The 21,963-nt window shown below is 37.7% G+C and overlaps 1 protein-coding gene across 9 annotated transcripts in view; it reads right to left on the minus strand.

The window, feature by feature from the left end:
• The window catches only part of DIAPH2 (diaphanous related formin 2), a 1,048,054-nt gene that overhangs the window by 218,531 nt on the left and 807,560 nt on the right, over positions 1–21,963 (minus strand). For 3 of the 9 annotated variants that reach the window (XM_025277003.3, XM_025277005.3, XM_025277006.3), the window contains exon 27: positions 10,255–10,350. In XM_025277003.3, coding sequence (XP_025132788.1) covers positions 10,255–10,350 — 96 coding nt within the window. Of the gene's footprint in view, positions 1–4,544; positions 7,734–9,604; positions 9,870–10,254; positions 10,351–21,963 lie in introns of those variants that run through there. The other 6 variants (XM_044937412.2, XM_044937413.2, XM_044937409.2 and 3 more) reach the window with 4 other exon arrangements.

Consider the following 21,963-nt stretch of genomic DNA (forward strand, 5'->3'; position numbering starts at 1 on the left):
CAGGAGAGGTGTGTCCAAAGGTTTCAGTAAAACTGGGAGATGGGTAGGGAGTACACTTATTTCCAGGTGAATGTAGCTGCCTTTGGCCATGGGGGCAGCAGATGGAATTCAGCTGGACAGGAAGCAGTGTTTATAATTTCTTACCACCTTGAGGAAAAATTTCAGTAATATGCTACCAAGTCCCTATGAGAGAAATAAGCCTATCGTCACTACCACCATTTAGGACAATCATTTCCCTTTAATTTTGAAAGCAATTAGGTTTTTAGAAAATTTAAGATACTTATAACAGTCTGAAAAATACCTTGTCATTGAATATAGCTACAGATGCACAGAGTGCCTGCTCATATTAGAATGATATCATGCACCTGACATATAGGGTCCCAAACATTTATTCCTGAACTGAAGGTCTGTAAATAAGCAGGTGGTTGTGGGAGCTGAGCTGCCAACATTAGCAGGTCCAGGAATTTTTGACATGGAATTAAAACTACCAAGAAGAATTTACTGCTGCATAATAATTGCTTGTCTTAACTTATCCCATATTCTAATATCTAAAGGAAGCCTGATAAATTCATATTCTCATAAAAATTAACTGAAATTGACCTTATCTCCTACTAGCTTGCAGAAATCACCGATGAAGAAATCTGCAGCAGAGCTGATTATATTGTGTAGGAGAACAGACAAGCAAAAATGATTGAAATTTCTATAGAGAACATCATCAGTGGTTGCTTAGGACAATTTTGCATATAAATAGGGCATAAATGGTCTGTGTTCAATTTGTTCTCTAGTTGTCAAAGAATAATCAAGGATAGACTACACAGCAATCTTCTGTTTCTGCCCTCCCTAATGCAAACCCAGATCTTATTAATCAACACATGTATATGTCTGCCCCAAAAGTAAAATTCAATTTCCACAAATAAAAAGAAAAAAACAAACAAAAATTGAGTAACTAATACAGGTACACATTTCATCATAAGAGTCACATGAAGTGATTGAAAAAAAGACACTAAGTTAAGTGGCCTTAAAAATTAATAGCATTTTAGAACTCAGGACATCTGACTCACTCTCACCCCTATCCAAACACACTCTCCTAAAACTGTTTTTGCCAAAGTCATCAATGAAGTCCTAATATTAATAGTTAAATCTACTGGATCCTTTCCAATCCTTATTTTATTGGCCCTCCTGGTTACATCTGATGCTATTTAGCACTTAGTCTTTGAAAAGCTCTATGCCTTTAGCTTTGGCGGTACCACACTACTCTTTTTCTCCCCACTCCTCCACAACCAACCCCTTAATGCCCTCTTTTACGTGCTTTGGTTTCTGAGCTAGTCCCATGAATTGGTGGTTCTCAACTTTCATGGCACATTCAAATCACCTGAATAACTTCTTTTTAATTGAAGTATAGTTGATTTCTAATGTGTTAGTTTCAGGTGTACAGCAAAGTGATTCAGTTATACATATATGCATATATCTATTCTTTTTCAGATTCTTTCCTATTATGGGTTACTACAAGATCTTGAATACAGTTCCCTGTGCCATACAGTAGGTCTTTGTTATTTATCTATTTTATATATAGCAATATATCTATCACTTTTAAAATATACTATCTTAGGCTCTTACTCCATAGATTTGGATTTGATTATTTCAGAGAGGAACCAGACATGGGTATTTTTTAAAAAGTACCTCAAAGTGATTCCAGTGTTTAGCCAGGGCTGAGAACTAGCACCACAAATGTTTGTTTTCTCCAGGGTTCACCCTTTGTAGGCTGCTCTACTCATTTACCCTAGATTATCTTACCTGCTCTCATCTTTCTAACTGTCACTGAAATGTTGATCAATACACCAAGACCCTAGTATTTACCCTCTATTTATTGTCAAGGGGTAACTGAGCTAACACTACTGAGAACACTGAGTGACAGGCCTGAGGATTATTCGATCCTTTTTGTCTCCTTCCCCACTTCCACTCCCACCTGCACTTCTCTGCATGAGCCAAAATGTCATTCATTTTAACTTACGCAAACAGAACTCTGTACTAGAAAGCTATGAGTCACATACACACAACAGATGAGAAAGTGCTTTGTTAACTGTAAAGCACCAAGCATGCTAAAGTATTTTAAGTACATCACATAGTATATGTTCAATAAATACAACTGAATTAAGAGGGAAACATTAGGTATAATAATTTATTAATATAATTGGCAACACCATTCAAGACCCTTGAAAGTATCTAGTTTACTATGAGGATCTCTAGAAGAGACACAATTTATCTTTTCATTCTCTAACTCCCTTTTTTTTCCCCTTCAAATCCCAGCACTTAAGGATCAGAAGACATTCTTCATTCTTTAATCCTTGAAATCTTCCCTCTTGGCCCTCACTGCTCTATGAGAACTGCTTGGGAAAAGGACAGCCGTTACCTGCTAGCAGACAAACCCACTGGTCTCGTTTCAGTCATCATTCTACTTAACTTTCTGCAGGATGTGACCTTACTATCTCCATTCTGAAATTCTCTCTACCCTCTGTCTTCCAGGCATCACTTTTTGCTGCTTCTCTTCTTTGCTTTCTAATTATTTTGTCCCCTCGGTGTCCTTTGCTGATTCCTCTGTTTGCCTCCTAAATACTGCAATTCGCAAAGACACTATTCTTGGCCTTTACCTCCCACTGGATACACTCTTCCTGGGGGATCCCAAGGTTTCTACAACTATATGCATGCAGATGTCCCTCAAATTGGTTAATTCCAGCCTCAACCCCTCCTGCTTTCATGTGTGTGTGTGTGTGTGTGTGTATGCACAAATAATTAGGTAATCCTCTACTTAAAAACTTCTGTTGGCTCTTTGTTGAAACAAACTTTTCATCATCGCCACTCCTTTCCATTTTCCATTGCATGCATTTACCATCATTCCTCATGTTTCATCGTAAACTACTATTCATCCTTCAAAACACAGTTCAAATGATACTTTTATCATGAAAACTTTCTTCAGTTCTCCAGGAATTTTATTCCTCTTTTAGCACTTTCTACATACTCATACCATAGCATTTATATTATGTATACTCTGTTTTCCCCATGAGATGCTGAGTTCTTGAGGGCAAGACCTATGCTTTTTCCATCTTTGCCCTCCAGGGTTCAAGCACTGTTGCCTGACCCCTACTATTTAATCAATAAATAGTTGGATGAATATCGTTTTCATTTGTTTGCATTATGTCAATTTTTTTTACTAGATTTGAATTGCATATTACAATATAATAACTTTACTACAGACTAAATGGGATTGAGTCAGCTAGTCTAAGATTCTGACACTTAGAGACTGAAAAAGCTCATGGGAAAGAACTCATCCTGAGGGAGAAAGAAGTAAACAGCTTAGAATGAATGACCTGCTTGACCTAGTAAAAATAATGAAACCAAACCAAACAGAAAACCCCAACAGACCTGATCATCAAAAAAGGGAGGAGGATACTGAATGCTACATGGGTTTGTCTTCGGGCCTTGGTGCATGGGGCCAAATCCTATGGAGATCAAGAGGACTGTAACTTATACCTGAAAGCTGTTTTTCTAAAAATGTCTGTAAGACCTTGAGGCATAAGTAGTATATTATCTTGGTACACTGGTGGAGTGTCAGACTGTCCATGGGTGGAGTGTCACACTAAAAGAAGGGAGAGGCGTTTCTTCCCACTTTGCCGCTGACAGCTCTCAAGCTCTGGCTGAGAGCAGGACACCAGCTGCTGTAGCAGACAGCAGGCAAGGAAAGCAGGGTATTTCAGATGAAAGCAAAGGAACAGTAGCTACTGTGAGGTAGAAAGGCCTAAGAAAATGTGGGTTTGGTTTTTTTCCAAAAATATTTTTCCTAATATTAAGACTTAGAGTTTGATTTTTCCAGTTGGCTATTGTTGTTTCCTGTCTCCTCTCTGTTCTCAAATGGTAAATTATATCTTCTCATTTAGACTTACCTGGAGAATTCCATGGACAGAGGAGCCTGGCGGGCTCCAGTCCATGGGGTCACAAAGACTTGGACATGACTGAGCGACCAACACTTTCACTTTTTCACTTCCATTTGCTGATCCATAAAACTAGATCATGTGTCTCCTGCGTTTCTTCTGTTTTTCCAAATTTAATTTTCTTAGTTGCCTTGTGTGTTTCTAAAACTAAATTACATTTATTCTGTTTCCTGGTTTCATGTCTTTGGAATGCTCTTCTTGTGTATGTGTGTTTTTAATGTCTAGAACTATATATCAAAATCTAGTCATAGCCAAAATAGCTCAGTTAGATATCTATATTGCTGAGAAGCCTGTTTATACTTACAGTGGGCAGAGAAGGAAGAGGTGGAGCTGATTAAAAGATAAGCATGTTTGAAGTAGCTATAGATATTCAGAAGAAAAAAAAAAGATTTGGCATTGTGTGTGTATATATATATATATATATTTAATTTTATTTTATTTTTAAACTTTACATAATTGTATTAGTTTTGCCAAATAGCAAAATGAATCCGCCACAGGTATACATGTGTTCCCCATCCGGAACCCTCCTCCCTCCTCCCTCTCCATACCATCCCTCTGGGTCGTCCCAGTGCACTAGCCCCAAGCATCCAGTATCGTGCATCGAACCTGGACTGGCAACTCGTTTCATATGGTTTTTACTCCTGCAAGGTTTTCTTTCTGAATTTCTTTTTCCTCCAAAGCATATCTTTGACCTTATAATGACAAAGTTAAGAATACTGATGGACAATTCTTTACAAAGTAGGTTGTAAACATATGGGATTTATTACCTTAAATGCTAACAAAGGCTGTAACAAAGAGAGTCCAGAAAGATTTGGCCAAATTCAGAGATGATAGAAACCGAAATGTTCCTTTCACCCACCAAATTTATAGAAAGTGTAGTCTATATTTTAGACAGTAAAGAAACCCACCAGCAATGCATGAGACCTAGGTTCCATCTCTGGGTCAGAAAGATCCCCTGGAGAAGGGAATGTCTGCCCACTCCAGTATCCTTGTCTGGAGAATTCCAAAGACAGAGGAGTCTGGCAGGCTACAGTCCATGTGGTCACAAAGAGTAGGACATGACTGAAGTGATTAACACATATTTTAGGGAATACAAAGGCGAGAGGGTAGGGGACGTGGGGAATTATTCTATGTCCCGTGCTACATAAACACATGATTCCTATCTCATTATGGCACATATAACATTGCACTTTTTTTAAAATTAAAATGTTTTTACCTGAAGTACAGTTGATTTACAATGCTGTGTTAGTGTCTTGCATTGCACTTGTATCACGTGGATTATATTCATGTTTTTCAAATGGTCTGTGAGCTCATTGAGGCAAATGTCCTATTTGGTGTTAAATCCTCAGCACCTAACCCAGCATGTGATGCCCGGGGGACAGTCAATAAAATTGTTTAATTCTGAATGAATACTATCTACCCCTAGAGCCTCACCATCTACTAAGTTCCTCCATTCTGGCTCCCAGTTTCATTCCAATATTGAAAAGATGCTCTTAAAATGTCATTAGAAAGCTCCCAAATGGCAAATCATTGGTCTTGATCTTAGTTGATTTCACTGTAGCATATGCCATTGTTGAAAATGCACACCTTTTTTGCCTTCCTTTGCTTTTAGAACAATAATGTTTTGATTGGCCTCCTACCTACCCAAGTGTTCCTGATCAGACTTCTCTGCTAGTCTTCTACTTTTAGACCCTAAGGAGAGGCATTTTCAAAGTTCTGGGTTTGGATTTATTTTTCTTAATAATCCCTCTAATAATCTCTTCCATTTCCAAAGTATTCAATATAATCAGAAATCTCACTAACTCAATCATCTTGTGATGAAATCTACAATCATATTTCCAAGAAACTTCTGGACATCTTGATCTCTACCACTTGCAGTTTCACTTGCCCCAAACTGAATTTGTCTTTTATCACCATTCCTTTTCCTGATCTCAGTAGTTTTCTCTCATAACCCAAGTGTCCTCCCAGCTATTCAAAGTCAATCCTAGGGTTATCCTTGACTCCTGGTTACTTCTCTTTCCCTAAATTATCTCCTTTTGTCTAAGGATATGACAGTAGACTCCTAAGTCATCGCCCACATTCCTATAGATTAAATATCTCAATATATAGCTTTGGTCATATTCTTCCACTGCTAAAAAGCTCAGTATATTCCCATTGTTAAAGACTGATACACCTTAGTCTCTTATTCAAGCACTCTCTGATAGGGTAACAACCTACTTTTCCAGAATTATCTCCATATTTTTACACTTTATATAACCTATTTTCTTAGTAGTTGTGTGATTTGCCACTCTCCCAAAATGCTTTGCACTTTCTAAACTCTTAATGATATTTCATCTAACTCAAATGCTCACTATCCCCACCTACAACTCCTGCTGAAATCCATACTCAACCTTCAAAGTCTTTTTCTCCATGACTTTTTATGACATATTGATATGGCATGATATTTCCCTTCTCAGAACTCACATAGGATGTTATTAATATCTCTTGTATAATGCCCCTATTGTCTGCCTCATCCTGTAGTCTTTCTATTTTTATCATTTCTATACGACTCAAGGGTCTTATAACTAAGGAAATCTTAATTATTTTTGTATCTGTCATCATGTCTAGCATAGTACCTTTCACAAAACAGAGGAAGTTGAGTGAATGAATGAATGTTTAGGGGTTCATTTCCTAATTTCTGAGTTTGACACGAGCCCATCCATAATCTGGATTAATATTCAGCCAGTGGGCATTGGTAAAGCCATCAGGCTATTTCTTACCCTTGCATGTTCTGACTGGCTGGGGCCTATGCTATACCAGTTAGTAATATTTTCAAAATAACTACAAATGTGATCCTCTCCCTTAAAATGGCTTTTGGTGCCCTAAACTGAAACAGTACATTCAGCTGAATGGGCTGGAGGCAATATTTGGGGGCTCTTTCTGAGTAAACTAATGTGACTTCTTCTTAGGGAGGGGAACATCGGCTCTCTGCAGAAGATTTGCAATTTAGGCAACTCTTCATACCATTTATTAACATTTTGATTTTCTAATGAAAAATACAGACTCTCACTTCATTTTCTTTAAATATGGAACTGAAAACACTGCAATTGGACACACATTGTAGGGCTATGTATTGTACACGTTGAAGTGTCCATCTGTAAGCAATGATAAAGGGTTTGGCAAGCAGAGCAGTACTTCTTTGCTGTCTGCAGTTGACTTTGATTTCAGATTTTTTTGGCTATTTCCTCTGATTTGACTTGACTTGGAGAAAATACTCTTCTTTATAATTTATTTTTTTCTGCTTTTATCTCACCATGGTAAAGTAGAGGTCTTTGTACAGGAACAAGGATACTGGGGTTGAACAGGGAAAGTGTAACACTATAAAGTCAATGGGATCTTGGGAAGGAACAAAATAAGGTGCCTAGCAAAGTGAAAACAAAAGGAGGCCAGTAGGAAAAGAGGATCTTAGCTAAGAGAGGCAGAAACAGGGAGGGAATGTAGAAAACCCCCCAGTTCTGTTGCTTTAAGAAAGAGGGAAGCAGACAAGAGAGTTTTTGGCAGACTTGCAAACTCTGTGTCTGCCTTCCCCTCCCTCTCCCTTCAAGTACTTCTACTGATATCCAAGATGCTTTACCAATCACTGCCACTGTCTGCCTTCTGGTTTCTTCTCACCACTGGACATGTGCATTGGCTGCTGCTCCTTGGAATGACTGCCAGAGCTAACGGGGCTGATATTTTTGACCCTATGTGCTTGTGGAGGCCCTCCAACTACAAAATAAGAGAGGTCTTAATTTAGATTACTCAGAATCAGTACTAAAAAATTATACAGTTTGTGAATATATTCTTAGTGTTTTGCAGTTGACAACACTACATTCCCTTAGTACTCAACTCACAGAAACCCCATGGAATGATCTCTCTCGGTACCATCTTTGTACAGTCAGTATGAAGTGTGAGACTAATCAGACAGGGGCCTTAGCAAATGTATTTTAAAAATAAACAGCCTAGAAAGATGATGGCAGTTCTTTTATGGCACAGAATAAGGTGCTTTTACTTATAAGCTGCTTAACAGAAAATTGCATTGATAGAAAAATTATTTCAGTTTGCTTTCCACTGACTATAAATGCTCTGATTGTTCAAGAAAGAGCAGGACTGGTTTTTATTTTCCTTAAAAGGTGGAAGGGGCCTCTGGTAGCACGGGAGAATATTTGCATTTTATAGGTCAAGATTGAGGACAGATTAGTAGTGCTCCTGACATTCTACCATGCAGCATTACCTTAAAAAATATGGACATATATAAATAGAGATGTTAACTTTCTTTCCTTTAGTCTTCTACTCTTTTTGTAGGCCATCTGCAATGTCTTCATCTACATAAAGTAGTCTTATACTCCAATCAAAACATTCTTCTTCTCTCAACAAAATCTCACTTTCAGGCTAATCTACCCATCAGGATTCACTCAAATGTGAAAAAGATGAAATACAACTTATATTGTCTTCTGCCATGAATTTCACCATTGCCAAAAGCTTTTCTGGATCATTCTTTTTTTTTTTTTTTTTTTTTCCCATGCTGCACCTAAGGCCCGGCACAGCCAAATAAATTTTTTTTTTTTTTTTTTAAGTGGAGGGAGAATGATGGCAGGGACCGGGAAGCATCAGTGTTTCCTAACTCAGGTGTCATGAACCAAACAGCAATGCAGTTCCGTAGAAAAATGAATTTGCTTGTATGCATTTGAAAGGTGACCACAGAGCTCTTACACTGCTTTCTAAGACTGTTTCTTTGGTGCTTGTTGATGAATAGTTTTGACCCTTAGGGTCTCTTTTGGTGCTTGCTGATGGATGGTTTTGTATTTCTGCATCCCACAGCATATTAGAGGATGTTCCACGTGGTTAATGGTTTCTTTAGCCCAGTGGTGGTTCCTGCTAGGAAATGGTTAACATCTCAGAGGGGCCTCTCTGTGGGTGGCTCTCGGAGCCTGTGAGATATGTATTTGTCATCCAGGCATCCTCTCATTGTCATGGAGATGGGGGATGGTGGAGAGATCAGCTATACTTTCTGTTACTTTTGCACTCATATTCCTGTGCCAGGGACTAAGGGGACAAAGCTTGGTCATTCATTCTTCACTGGGCTTCATTTCTTTCATTATTTGTTGGGAGTACAATAGTTTTGAGAGGTACCAATTTCCATTTTGCCTTTTCATACTGTTCATGGGTTCTCAAGGCAAGAATACTGAAGTGGTCTGCCATTGCCTTCTCAATGGATATGAGTCTGAGCAAGCTTTGGGAGTTGGTGATGGACAGGGAAGCCTGGCATGCTACAGTCCATGGGGTCACAGGGAGTCGGACACGATTGACTGAATTGAACTGAATTTCCATTTTAATGAAATATGATCGTTTCTATTCCAAATATAGAATATTTTTGAATTGTAGGCTATGCAAGGCAAATCTTACTAATCTAAATTAAGTAGAGTTTCCATGTTTACTATTAATTTTCCTTTTTTCATTGACACCTCCATATCACTCTACAGCCCATGAAGAGAACTTTTACAAACAACACATATAATTTCTCCCTCTACTTCAAGAAAGATAGGAATTAAAAATATAAAAATGTCCTTAAAAGAAGTAGATAGCTCAGCCTACTTGGATTATTCTGTAAGAAGTTCTTATTTATTTCAGACATAGGGTATGAAGTGGAAAGATGGACAACATTCTGGTTCCACTTGAGGGAGGGAGCCTGTTTTGTTTATGTTTTTTCTTCCACCAAGATCAATTTCATAGTGTGGCTTTGTTACTAATCTAACACACACAAAAAGGGGTTCCAACACTTTGAGACTTCAGGGGATCTTGGATCATCAGTGCCTCTCCTCTCTTTAGTAACATGGAGAATGGATCACGAAGCCAAAATGACCTCTGAAAAGAAGCATTATCTCAGTTTCCTTACCTGTGACATCCTTCAAGCCAATTATTTGGAATGACTCTAATTACAGTTATGATTTTAAACCATCTTCTAGACAAATCACATGCTCATAAAATAACAATTAAAAATATTTAGTATTAAACACAGTTGGAATACTTGTTTCTAAACTTTTTTTGCAAAGCCTACTGTTATTTGAAGACACTTTTACAAAGTTAAAACTTGTGATCAGGTGGATATAGAAGCCTGCTGAGACTTCACTCATGAACTGAGATCAACTGTTTCAAATACATTTTTTTTCATGAGAAAGGTTTTTTTTTTTTGTATTTGGTTCTGAGCATTTACATTCTATAATACCATGAGAGCTAGAATGGCTCCTACCTGGATTCCTTGGAATCCGCTTTCTGCGGTCTCGGAATGCTGCCCCTGATTGCAGGGCTTCCAGAAGATTATCCATCACGCCCGTCTCATCACCCTCTGGAGGAAGGGAAAAATCAGAATTAATCTTCGAGCAATTAAAGTTAAACTACAGGAAAATAAAGGGAAAAACTCCTGTCAGATTTACATAATACCCCTAAATTAAAGACATATATCTGTTTCAACATAATGCATCCTGTCAGTTTCTGGCACCACAGACTACTTTGCTTATTATGCACCATTAAGCAAAATTCATGCCAATCCCACTGTTCTTTCAACTTAAAGACCTTGGCTTTTGTATTATTGATGACATGTTCAGTATGTAAATAAACAGCAGCTGATCAACTACTGTTGCCTTCATGTTAAGATTCTTATAAGATATTCCTAAGTAAGAAACCACTGACCTGGCTTAATGCAATCAATGTGCAGGGTGTGATTTGATGAAGCAGAGTTACACAAGGTTAAATACTGATTGTATTAATACCTTCAGTATTCAACCGTCATCTGCAATTATCTTAAAAGACACTATTTGCAAAACACATTTGCATCCAGCTCCTACCTAATCCATATCCTTTACCCATTTTGAAATGCTGACATTGTAGAAGGCAAAGGTGACTACATCATCTGAAAGGCCACATTTTACACTCCAGAGACATTAGCCAGAGTCTCATCACCCCCTTTTAGAATGCTGTTGTGCTTCTAAGCTTTTCCTGTGAGTGGGATACTCAAAAGATGTTCATGGAAGTTCCCAACAGAAACGTCTATAAAACATTTCACCCTACTCTTATCTTTGACAATTCTGGCCATCAAAAACACTTTTAAGATTTGTTAGAGCAAGTGTCCATTGCCAGAAACTCTCTAAGACACTGTGGATAATCCACAGTGAGCTGAGGAGGCTTTTCCCAACAGACCTCACTGATGAAAAGGACCCTCATTAGGTAGTTAATTTGAGTGGTACCTAATGTGTGGGTCTAGGGTAGAAGACCAGAGAAGGCAATGGCACCCCACTCCAGTACTCTTGCCTGGAAAATCCCATGGACAGAGGAGCCTGGTAGGCTGCAATCCATGGGGTCGCGAAGAGTTGGACATGACTGAGTGACTTCACTTTCACTTTTCACTTTCATGCATTGGAGAAGGAAATGGCAACCCACTCCAGTGTTCTTTCCTGGAGAATCCCAGGGATGGGGGAGCCTGGTGGGCTGCCGTCTATGGGGTCGCACAGAGTTAGACATGACTGAAGCGACTTAGCAGCAGCAGGGTAGAAGACATTTGCAAGCAGGAGGGTTAAGAGAAGAAAAGTGTGGGAGTGAGGCAGAAGAAATTGTTTCTAATGTTATTCTTAAATTAAATTTAAATCCTACTTTGCTTAAAGGATTGACTGTGGGGTGTCAGATCATAGGAAAAAAAGTATTCTCTTATGGGGCAAGAACAAGCTACAATCTTTTTTTATTATGTTCTTCATTTGACTTGAGATTTCCTCAATGTTACAATCATTGTTTTATTTTTAAAATCAATCTCTAGGACAGGACATTGAGTGAAAAAATAGAAGGAAACACAGAGGTTTTCAGGTATAATATTTGATGAAAAAGGAAAAATAAAGGGAAAGTAGAACTCCAGCAACTAAACAGGGAAAGAGGATGTTCACTTTTAGGAATATTAAGCCTGCATACACATCTGAACCATCACCTGCTCTTTACAATAGAAAGAAAAGAGGAAATGCAGTCTGGCATGGCTGGAATGTACCAGGGAGAATTAAATTTTATGTGGTAGGCACTTGACATTGATTATATCTTTTTTTGGCTGCACCACACAGCTTGTGGGATCTTAGTTCCTTGACCAGGGATCGAACCCGGACCTACAGCAGTGACAGTGCTTAACCACTGGACAGCCAGGGAGCTCCCACTTTGGTGATATGATCCTCCCAACAAAATATTGAAGCAAATAATATCTTTGTTTTTCAGCTAGGTATACTAAAACTTAGAGAGTTTAAGCATCTTGCTCTAGATCACACAGCTGGCATGTGGAGGGGCCCTGGTATGAACCCAGATCAATTGTTGCATGATAGCTAGAAGAAGATGAAATGGACTAGGCATGTGATAACCACATGATGAAACATCATAATGCTGTTGTTAAAAAAGAGCCAACAGGCCCAAAATGGAGTCACCTGTAAAAAGGCTCACATCACCAAATGGAGACTTAATCTAATTGCAGTTTCAGCCTAGCCTAGGAATATAATCTTAATCACTCAGTCTGAAATTTTCTGGTCAACACTAGAAAGGAAATCTACCTGATAGACTTCCCACTGTGCAACAAAGGAAGGTGACCTTGTCTGAACAATCTTTGCTAGAATAACTTCCTTGTCTTGCTTCCTTCTGCCTATAAAAGTCTTCCCTTTTGTACAGCTCTTTAGAGCTCTCTTCTATTTACCAGAAGAGATGTCATCCAATTTATGATTCATTTAATAAAACCAGTTAGGACTTTAAAATTTATTCAGTTGAGTTTTGTTTTTTAATGCTATGATATGGGTTTGAGCATTATCCTATAAGCCAGCACTAACAGATATATAATACAAACCACAAATGTGAGCCACATAAATAATTTTAAGTTTTCTGTTAGCCATATTAAAAAAGATAAAAAGAAACCGATGAAATGAATCTTAATATATTAATATTTATTTAAATATATACAAAAATTATATGTATTTTACATTCCTTTTATCAGACCAACTCTCATAAATCTAACGCAATTTAATTTCAGCATCTTTCATTTCAGATTAGTTACATTTCAAGTGCTCAATAGCTATATGTGGCTCGTGGTTACTGTATTGGGCAGTACAGCCATAAGTAATATAGGAAGTGACTTGATATGATTTATACTTTAGAAAGACTTGTCAGACAGCACTGTGGAGGATGACTCTGGGGACAGCATGACAGAAGGTAGGGAGATGTTTAGGAGTGTAATGGTAATTCTCTCAAGAAGAGATAAAGGACTGAATTCAAGGGTTAACAGAGTGACTAGAGAGGAGGGATATTTTAAAGGTATTAATACAGTCAATAGGACCTAGCTGGAAGGGTGATATCAAGGGGGAGAAAAAGAGTCTAGAAAACAAAGGATAAACAGGTTTGAAAAAAATTGCTTTTTGAGGAATATCTAAGTAGAGAAATCCAGTAAGAAGTTGGAAATATGAATCTGGAGCCCAGGAGTAAAGTCTAGACCGGAGCTAAAAATGAGAGTGTCATTGGAAGATGGGTGAGAAGACCCTGAGATAATGTATGAGAAGAAGGGGAATAGAATATATTTTCTGAGGATCTCAATTTTTAAAAGGCAGTCAGGGGAAAAGAAGACATGGAAGGAGGTTTTAGATACAGAAGTACAACCAGAAGAGAACCAAAGTACAACTAAATTTCGTGTATCCTTATAAAAACAGTCATGTAAAAAGATGAATACATGTGTATGAGAAAAGAGAACAGAATACCAAACAGTATGTATTTATTATTTAACATAAATGATGGGCAAACATGAAAAAAGTCTATAACATAATGATATTATGGATAGCATGTCATTAAAATTCTTTAATGCTATTATATTGTTTATGGACTAAAAAGATGGAAAGAACAAATATGACATAAAGTATAGAGGAATTACAAATAAATCCCTGTGCTTAATTTAGTGGTTGCCACCTGACAACATTTAACAGAATGTTATGTAAGATCACCATTTCTCAACTTTTTTTCCCCATTTTTGTTCCCTCCTCCCCTAAAGGAGCCTTGTTAAATATCTTTTCCTAATTCCTCCATATTAAAATTTAGTATCACAGATATAACTATATATCTGTTTATGTACTGTGGCCCTTTGGAAAGTCACAAACCATTGTAATATCTAAGATTTTTCTCCTCCCACCTCTCCAATAACCAATACTGATTCCCTTGAGGGTGATATAGCTCCTGCTGAGAAGGCATATGCTAGATAATTCTGTTAAGGGAAAAAAATAAGAAAAAGAAGCCAGGTCTTGGTAAACCTCAGTAATGCCTTTAAGGAAAGAAATATAAGTTTCAAACCACTAATCCACCATTACTTTTTTGTTTGCTTCATGATAACTTTCAAAGGAACTGAGAGATTTTCATGAAATGTTCAAGCCTAAGGAGTAAAGGTTTTATAAATATATTATAGACTTGTCTTCCTCAAACAAAATGAAAGTCAACATGATCATTTGAAAGTTACCCTTCATTTTAAATAAATTTCAGCAAAATTTGGTCCATGATCAAATTGTGTGAGGTTTACAGTTCACTTAGATTTTCCAAGTTCACAGAACTACTCATTCTTACTTAGATGTGATTAGCAGTGAGTAGCTGTTTGACTTTTTAATTTTTTGGTTTATGAGATCAAACTCAGGGGAAAAAACCTTTTAAGTGTTTTATTTATCATTGAAAAGAAAAATAGCCTTATTGAATTACATAGAAAAATGTGCTTTCTTACAAATTACAATACCTATTTTACTGAGTGAAAGAATATCAAGGAGAAATTTGGTAATGTCTTTCAGCCACTAAAATGGTAATATACGGGCATGTCTGAGAAATAAAAATTCAGAGGTGACTTTCTAATCTTTCATCCTGAAATTAGATCACAGACAGTGTTAAGGAGCCAAGAGAGCTGCATGTAATACAGTGGGCTCTGTGTGAGCTACTTATCTTTGGGTAAAATAAAAGGCATGGGTTGTATCTTCTACATCATGTTTCTAACAATATTGGCCATTCTGTAGATGCTGAATGCCCACTGATTTCAATTTTCAGCATCACTACTTACCTGTGTGTGTTGACTCAATTTCCCCAGACGAGTCTGAAGATACCACAGATTAAAATCAGCACTAGGTCAAGTTATGAACTCTACTATACCTTTATGTAAGGCTGTCTGCAAATGGCTAGTACAAACTTATTCAGAGGAAAGGCCCTATGAATTTCTCACATTCGTGGGCATTTTGTGGGCACAGGCATTGATGACTATTATTCTGGACTATTGTTTCAAGGATATTTTTACCGTCAACAGCCTTGAAGATACAATGTCTTCCTCCAGAGCATAGGGTAGGCTTACTTGGAAAACAGATTATATCTCCCTCTAGGGCAGATGTCAGACAAGTTTGCTTTCAACCCAGTATACAAGATTTGGGTTCTCTTAAGTATGGGTTCCTCAGATGTGACACAAACCCACTATGTGCCTAGTACCCACCTGGGCCCACCTTGGCATCACCCTGTGGGAGCTGGAGGGCAAGGGAAAGCAATTTGAACATGAAGCTCACGCTGCTTTCTGTGCTGCGAACAACAGACTTCTTTGTCTCTGACCCAGGAATCTTGTGTCTTCTGCCAGCTCCCCTGAAATTTTGGCAGCTGACTTGTTAGCATGCAAGTAGAGTAAAATCTCTGACCCTTTACAATTTTTGAAAATATTTTTGTGCTCACCTTCTTTTTATCAAACATTATTAATTAGACTACCTATTCCTTATTTTTCTAGGAACCAAAATACCTAGTGCCTTGGACTCTTGTATTAACTAAGACTCAAGTCTAGTTCATTATTCCTCAAAAATGACTAAAGTGAAGTCACTACTATAAAAATCACTTCCTAAGATCCTAGCAGTCTGGAAATAAAATGGCTTCTATATTCACCACTATTGCCTCCTTGAATTTTCTCAATTATATAATTAAGGCTTTCTGGAAAAGCTGAGCAGATTGAAGTTGAAGAAGTTTCCATCAACCAACAAAAATGAACTGAAAGTCAATAAGGTGACACCCAAAAGAAGCAAAAGGCTTATTAATGAGGGTAGGACCCTACTGTGAAATAACACTTAGGTAGACTAAATAATTAAAAAAAATAAAACTATGTTCTCTGTGGGCTCAAGGAATTGGGGAAGAGTGATGGACGAATAAGGGCTTAGGTTAAGCCTTTGAAAAAATTATACTTGAAAGGTTGAAAATGATTAGTTTAAAGAGACTAAAATCCAGATCTTTAAAAATTTTTAAATTTAACCGTAAGTTTGCTTTCTATGTCTGTGTGTCTATTTCTGTTTTGTAGATAAGTTCATTTGTATCATTTTTGGAGAATCCACATATAAGTGATATCATTTATCTTTCTCTGTCTGGCTTCCATCACTTAGTATGATAATCTCTAAGTCTATCCATGTTGCTGCAAGTGGCATTATTTCATTCTTTTTTTATGACTGAGAGAGTCCCTTGGACTGCAAGGAGATCCAACCAGTCCATTCTGAAGGAGATCAGCCCTGGGATTTCTTTGGAAGGAATGATGCTAAAGCTGAAACTCCAGTACTTTGGCCACCTCATGTGAAGAGCTGACTCACTGGAAAAGACTCTGATGCTGGGAGGGATTGGGGGCAGGAGGAGAAGGGGACGACAGAGGATGAGATGGCTGGATGGCATCACTGACTCAATGGACGTGAGTCTGGGTGAACTCCGGAAGTTGGTGATGGACAGGGAGGCCTGGCGTGCTATGATTCATGAGGTCGCAAAGAGTCGGACATGACTGAGCAACTGAACTGAACTGAACTGAATATTTCATTATGCACACACACACACACACACCCTCACATCTTCTTTACCCATTCATCCATCAATGGACATTTAGATTGCTTCCATGTCTTGGCTAATGTAAACACTGCTGCTATGAACATTGGGGTACATGTGTCTTTTTGTGTTATACTTTTCTCAGGGTATATGCCCAGTAGTGGGATTACTGGGTTATATGGTAGTCTATGTTTGTTTTTTTTAAGAAACCTCCATACAGTTCTCCAATTTACATTCTCACCAACAGTGTAAGAGGGTTCCCTTTTCTCCATTCCCTCTCCAGCACTTATTATTTGGAGGCACTTTAATGATGGCCATTCTGACCAGTGTGAAATGGTACCTCATTGCAGTTTTGTAAAATCTAGATATATTAACTCCTCATGTACACACACATGGCTACTTGCTTCCTCTCTCTGAATGTATGTGTGTCTGTATATAAACTTACATATGCTGTAATGCGTAGATTTTGCATACAGTTTGATGAATTTTTACAAGTGTTTATACCCACTGTAACCACCAGAGTTAAGATACTGAATATTTCCATCACCCCCAGAAAGTTCCCTCTTGCCTCCACCACTCAGAGGCAACCTTTATTAGTTTTGCCTGTTCATATCATATAATGTTAAAAGGATAAAATGTGTTGAGGTGCTTTTGAATCAATGTAGGTACCTGAAAGCAAAAACACACGGAGTACATAGTAAACCATGAGGAGAGCAACATAAGAGCAATGTTCTAAAGGGCCTCGGGTATCAAAGTAAAAAGTCTGAATGTGATGAGAGGGTTTCTAAAGAGCAACTGGTAGATGTTCAGGAAGGTGATGACATGATAAAGGTGACATTTAGGATTGGCCTCACAGTATTATGCAACATAGGCCAGAGGTGAGAAATTCTACAAAGAATACAGTTGAATTTGCAGTGACAAGTATTATTCTGCATATAACCCTGAGCAAAGCAGGATGCTCAATTTTGGTATTATTGGTAAAAGACTGAATAAAGCAGTAAAACTGGTTTTGTGAGCAAGGTCATAAGCAGTGGCAAATGGAGGCTGACAGCATAAGAAGGCAGTGATAAGTGGAGAGCAAGAAAAATCAGTGTAAGATTCAATCTTTTTCACACCATCTATTACAGGCCAGATTAAGACCCTGCTGTAAGATGTATGGATTTGTAGATCACACAAAATTAGAAGATTGTTCACTTATCAAAAAAGAGGGAAACAAAATTCCTTCTCTGGGATCTGAAAAAAATGAAGGCCTGGGGCTGACAAATAGCTCTTAAAATTTAACAAAATAAGAAGTAAGACATGACAAAAACCTGAACAACTTGTATGGTGGTCCACAACATCTAGAAAGCCTCTGTCTGATGGGAGGTTTTTGTTAGTTTGCAGTTTAATTGGAAGTGAGTGAAGAATGGAGATAATGTTGACTTGGAAAACTAACAGATGGTAACTAAGATAATAGTCTCTGAAGTTATTTAGGGCCATGAAAACTGTTTAAGAAAATCAAGATATTATTCCATAGAGATTAAAGGAGGGCATAAATAGATGTATAAAGTTCTGAGGGAAATAATGATGGCAGATGTTCTATACAAAAGAAGAAAACTTTCAAGAGGGAAAAGAGGACACAGGAGCTTAGAAGAAATTACTAGAAACCACAGGATGAGCTAGGGGCAGAGTAGTAATTACATTATGCAGCAGTTGAAGATTTGTAAAACAAAACAGAAAAACATCCTCCCAGGTTGAGGCTTTGCACAGTGGTATGTACCAAAAAGCAAAATTAATCTCAGAGCAATTAAAGTTAAAACTATAGGGGAAAATGTTGGTTAGAGAGTTCATTCACTCTCTTATTTCATCTCTTTGCCCCAACAGGTAATGAATAGTTTCTTATAGTGAAGGAGATCATCAGATTCAGATAAATTTCATAGTGGATACTGCTCTTCCTTACCAAGTTTAATTGAAGGTTGTAGTCACATTGTGTCATGGAATAAATATTATTTTAGAGGGTCACAAGCTAAATGGATATTCAATTCCAAAGTGATGAGCAGTAAAGGATAAAGGGATTTCTCCCCAAATACCTATGTGGTAGGTGCTACCTTAAAGTTTGTCACACTAACTAAATTGGTGAGTTCAATTTCCCTAATACATTTGCAATTTAAAAAGTTGCCAGTTAACACACTTGAATGGATTTCTACTGGTAGTTTCAGTGAAAGATATTTTATGGCCAGAGGCACCTTTTGGGCAGTTTGCCCGAGGTAAGACAGCTTGATAGTAAGTATTAGTTAAAAAGTAATGTTTATGCGTCTTCATTTTTTCCCCCAGTTACCTACATGCTAGAATATTGGGAGAAAAAAATTACACATTCTATAAATAAGCAAATACCCAATAAACCTTAATGTTAACACTTACCAGAAAACCACTGCTGATGCCTCTGGTAAAATATCTCACATTTGATATTTTAAATAATTAATATTTCAATATTAATACTCTGTGTGTCTATCAGAATCAATCATTTACTAAGGGTACAGAACTTGCGAAAGGAGAACTAAGCAAAAACAAACTTGGCAAAAGAATAAATTTAACTCCATTCAAAACTATCCAGCAAAGTAAATATCAGTGACTTTCTAAAAAGATAATAACAAAGATGTTTTTGGATATAGGCATGGTAGTAATATCTGCCATTTATTGAGAGTTTATAATATGTCAGGCCCTGTTCTAAGGGATGTACCCTGGATCTCTATACCAACCTATCTTTCAGGTAATAAAACTGAGGCATATTTAGGTAAGTAAGGCACTCAAGGTGGCAAAGCTGGGAGGTGACAGAACCAGCCTCAGACCCTTGGAAGCATGTCTCTAGAGCAGGAGTTGGCAAATTATAGCCTCAGTGGTCAAACCAACCCACCGCTTGTTTGTACAGTCCACATCATAAGAATGGTTCTCACACATTAAATGTTTTTTTTTAATTGAAAAAGAATAATCTTTCAAACTACATGAAAATTCCCCCAAATTAAAATTTCAGTCCATAACGTTTATTGGAACATAGCCATGCCATTTCATGATGTATTGGTCCATGGCTCCTTTCAAGCTGTAACAGCAGACATGAGTAGCTGTGATGGAGATTTTTTTGGTCTTCGAGGTCTAAAATATTTATTATCTGGCCCTTTACACAATCAGTTTGCTGACCACTGCTCTAGAGCACACACTGTCAACATCAGTGTCATGCTACATCCAAACACCTATGGAACTCACAATCTCTGAGTTGCTGAAGGAGTTTGGCAACCTCCATGTCAGTGAAATAGGGCTCATTTATGGGTGGAAGATGGGAAAGAATACCAGAAGTCAATGTCTGCCTATTTGAAACTGAGATGTCTCTACTTAGAAGTACAAAGTCAAGAATGACACAGAATCATTCATGAAGCAACAATTATACATACACTTCTATGTGGATTTACATTTAAGAGACCTTGAAAGAGAAGAGAGGTGCTTTTTGTTTTTTTTTTTGTTTTTTTTTTTTCCCCCAAAGGCAACAAAACACCTGCTTTCCAAGCTTTTTTTTTTTTTGGTTTTATTTTTAAAAATTAATTTATTTTAATCGGAGGCTAATTACTTTACATGATTGTGGTGTTTTTTTTGCCATACATTGACATGAATCAGCCACGGGTATACCTGTGTCTCCCCATCCTGAACTCCGCCTCCCACCTCCCTCCCCACCCCATCCCTCCGGGTTGTCCCAGAGCACCGGCTTTGAGTGCCCTGCTTCATGCATCGAACCTGCACTTGATTTTCTACCCGAGAACCAGCCTCTGACTGATGTGGAGTAAATTCAGCTCCATTATAGAAGACATAGCTCCTTGCCTACTGGACTGTCATATCAGAATATAATACCGTACAATGAACCTAAGCATCTTCATAAGAAATACAAACACAACCCTAGTTGTGGAGAGAAGAAAATGGATAGTTTGAACTTCCAGAGCACCATCAAGAGGTCACATGTATACTTGTATCTTCCTTGGTTCCTAGCACAAGCACCAGGTAAGGGAAGGATGGAAGTAATTTTTTAAGAACGGCTCTTATGTCAGATAGTTTTAACAAAAGTCACACATCACAGCAACAACGGCAGCCTACCACCAGGTATAAAAATGTACATGAGGCAACTGGTACTCTATGTTGCTGATGGCTGGAATACAGGAAACAAGTTGACAATTCACCCATTGTTAGACCAACTTTTGAATTATTCTTTCTCTGCTTACCAGATTCTAGAGTAGGTCAGAAAGGTAATGACAACTTCACCTCATTTTGCACAGGCACTTAAATGTTGGTTATCTACTTAACTGTTGGTTACCTATTTTTAAAGAGCAAGGAGTCTTGAGTGTGTGTTTCTGATCATGTCATTTTTTTGAAGTCACAGAGTAAAGACTGCTTGCTGTAAACTGATCTGTTCTTATTACAACTTCCACTTTCAAACTGAGGAGCGTATATCTTGTTTTAACATGATATTATATACTTTTGTTTTTTTTTCAAAAAATAAAAAGCAGTTTGAAAAAAAGCCATGTATAATTAACTTCAGTTTTTGAACAGTCTTAACTCGGTAAAGACATAAATATAAAATTGTTTTTCGTTTTCTTCACCATTGTTCCTAGACATACAACATCAAGTTTCCCTTTCATGCCCCTTAATGATATCTTAGGAAGGTTCTGTAATTTTCTGGTTGTAATTGAAATACTGATCTTATGTTTGTTTCAAGGCATTTCCTTCCCCCATTGTTGGTTAGTCTTTTGGACCCAGGTGCCTGAAGGTGAGAATGGGTGGCATAATTTGTTTGCCCTCTCACTCCCCCAGCCTCTCTCATGGAAGAATTTGACCCCCCAGTGGGCTGGGGCAGGGAGGAAGAAAAAGGAAAAGAGGAAACATTATAATTCTCTTAAAAAAATTTTTTTTAATGTGAACCATTTTTGTAAAGCTTTTACTGAATTTGTTAAAATATTGTTACTGTTTTATGTTTTTGTTTTTTCTGGCCATGAAGCATGTGAGATCTTAGCCCCCGGACAAGGGATTGAACCCACACTCCCTTCATTGCAAGGCAAAGTTTTAACCACTGGACCACCAGGGAAGT

This window comes from Bubalus bubalis, chromosome X (assembly GCF_019923935.1).
Source record: "Bubalus bubalis isolate 160015118507 breed Murrah chromosome X, NDDB_SH_1, whole genome shotgun sequence".
NCBI lineage: Eukaryota > Metazoa > Chordata > Mammalia > Artiodactyla > Bovidae > Bubalus > Bubalus bubalis.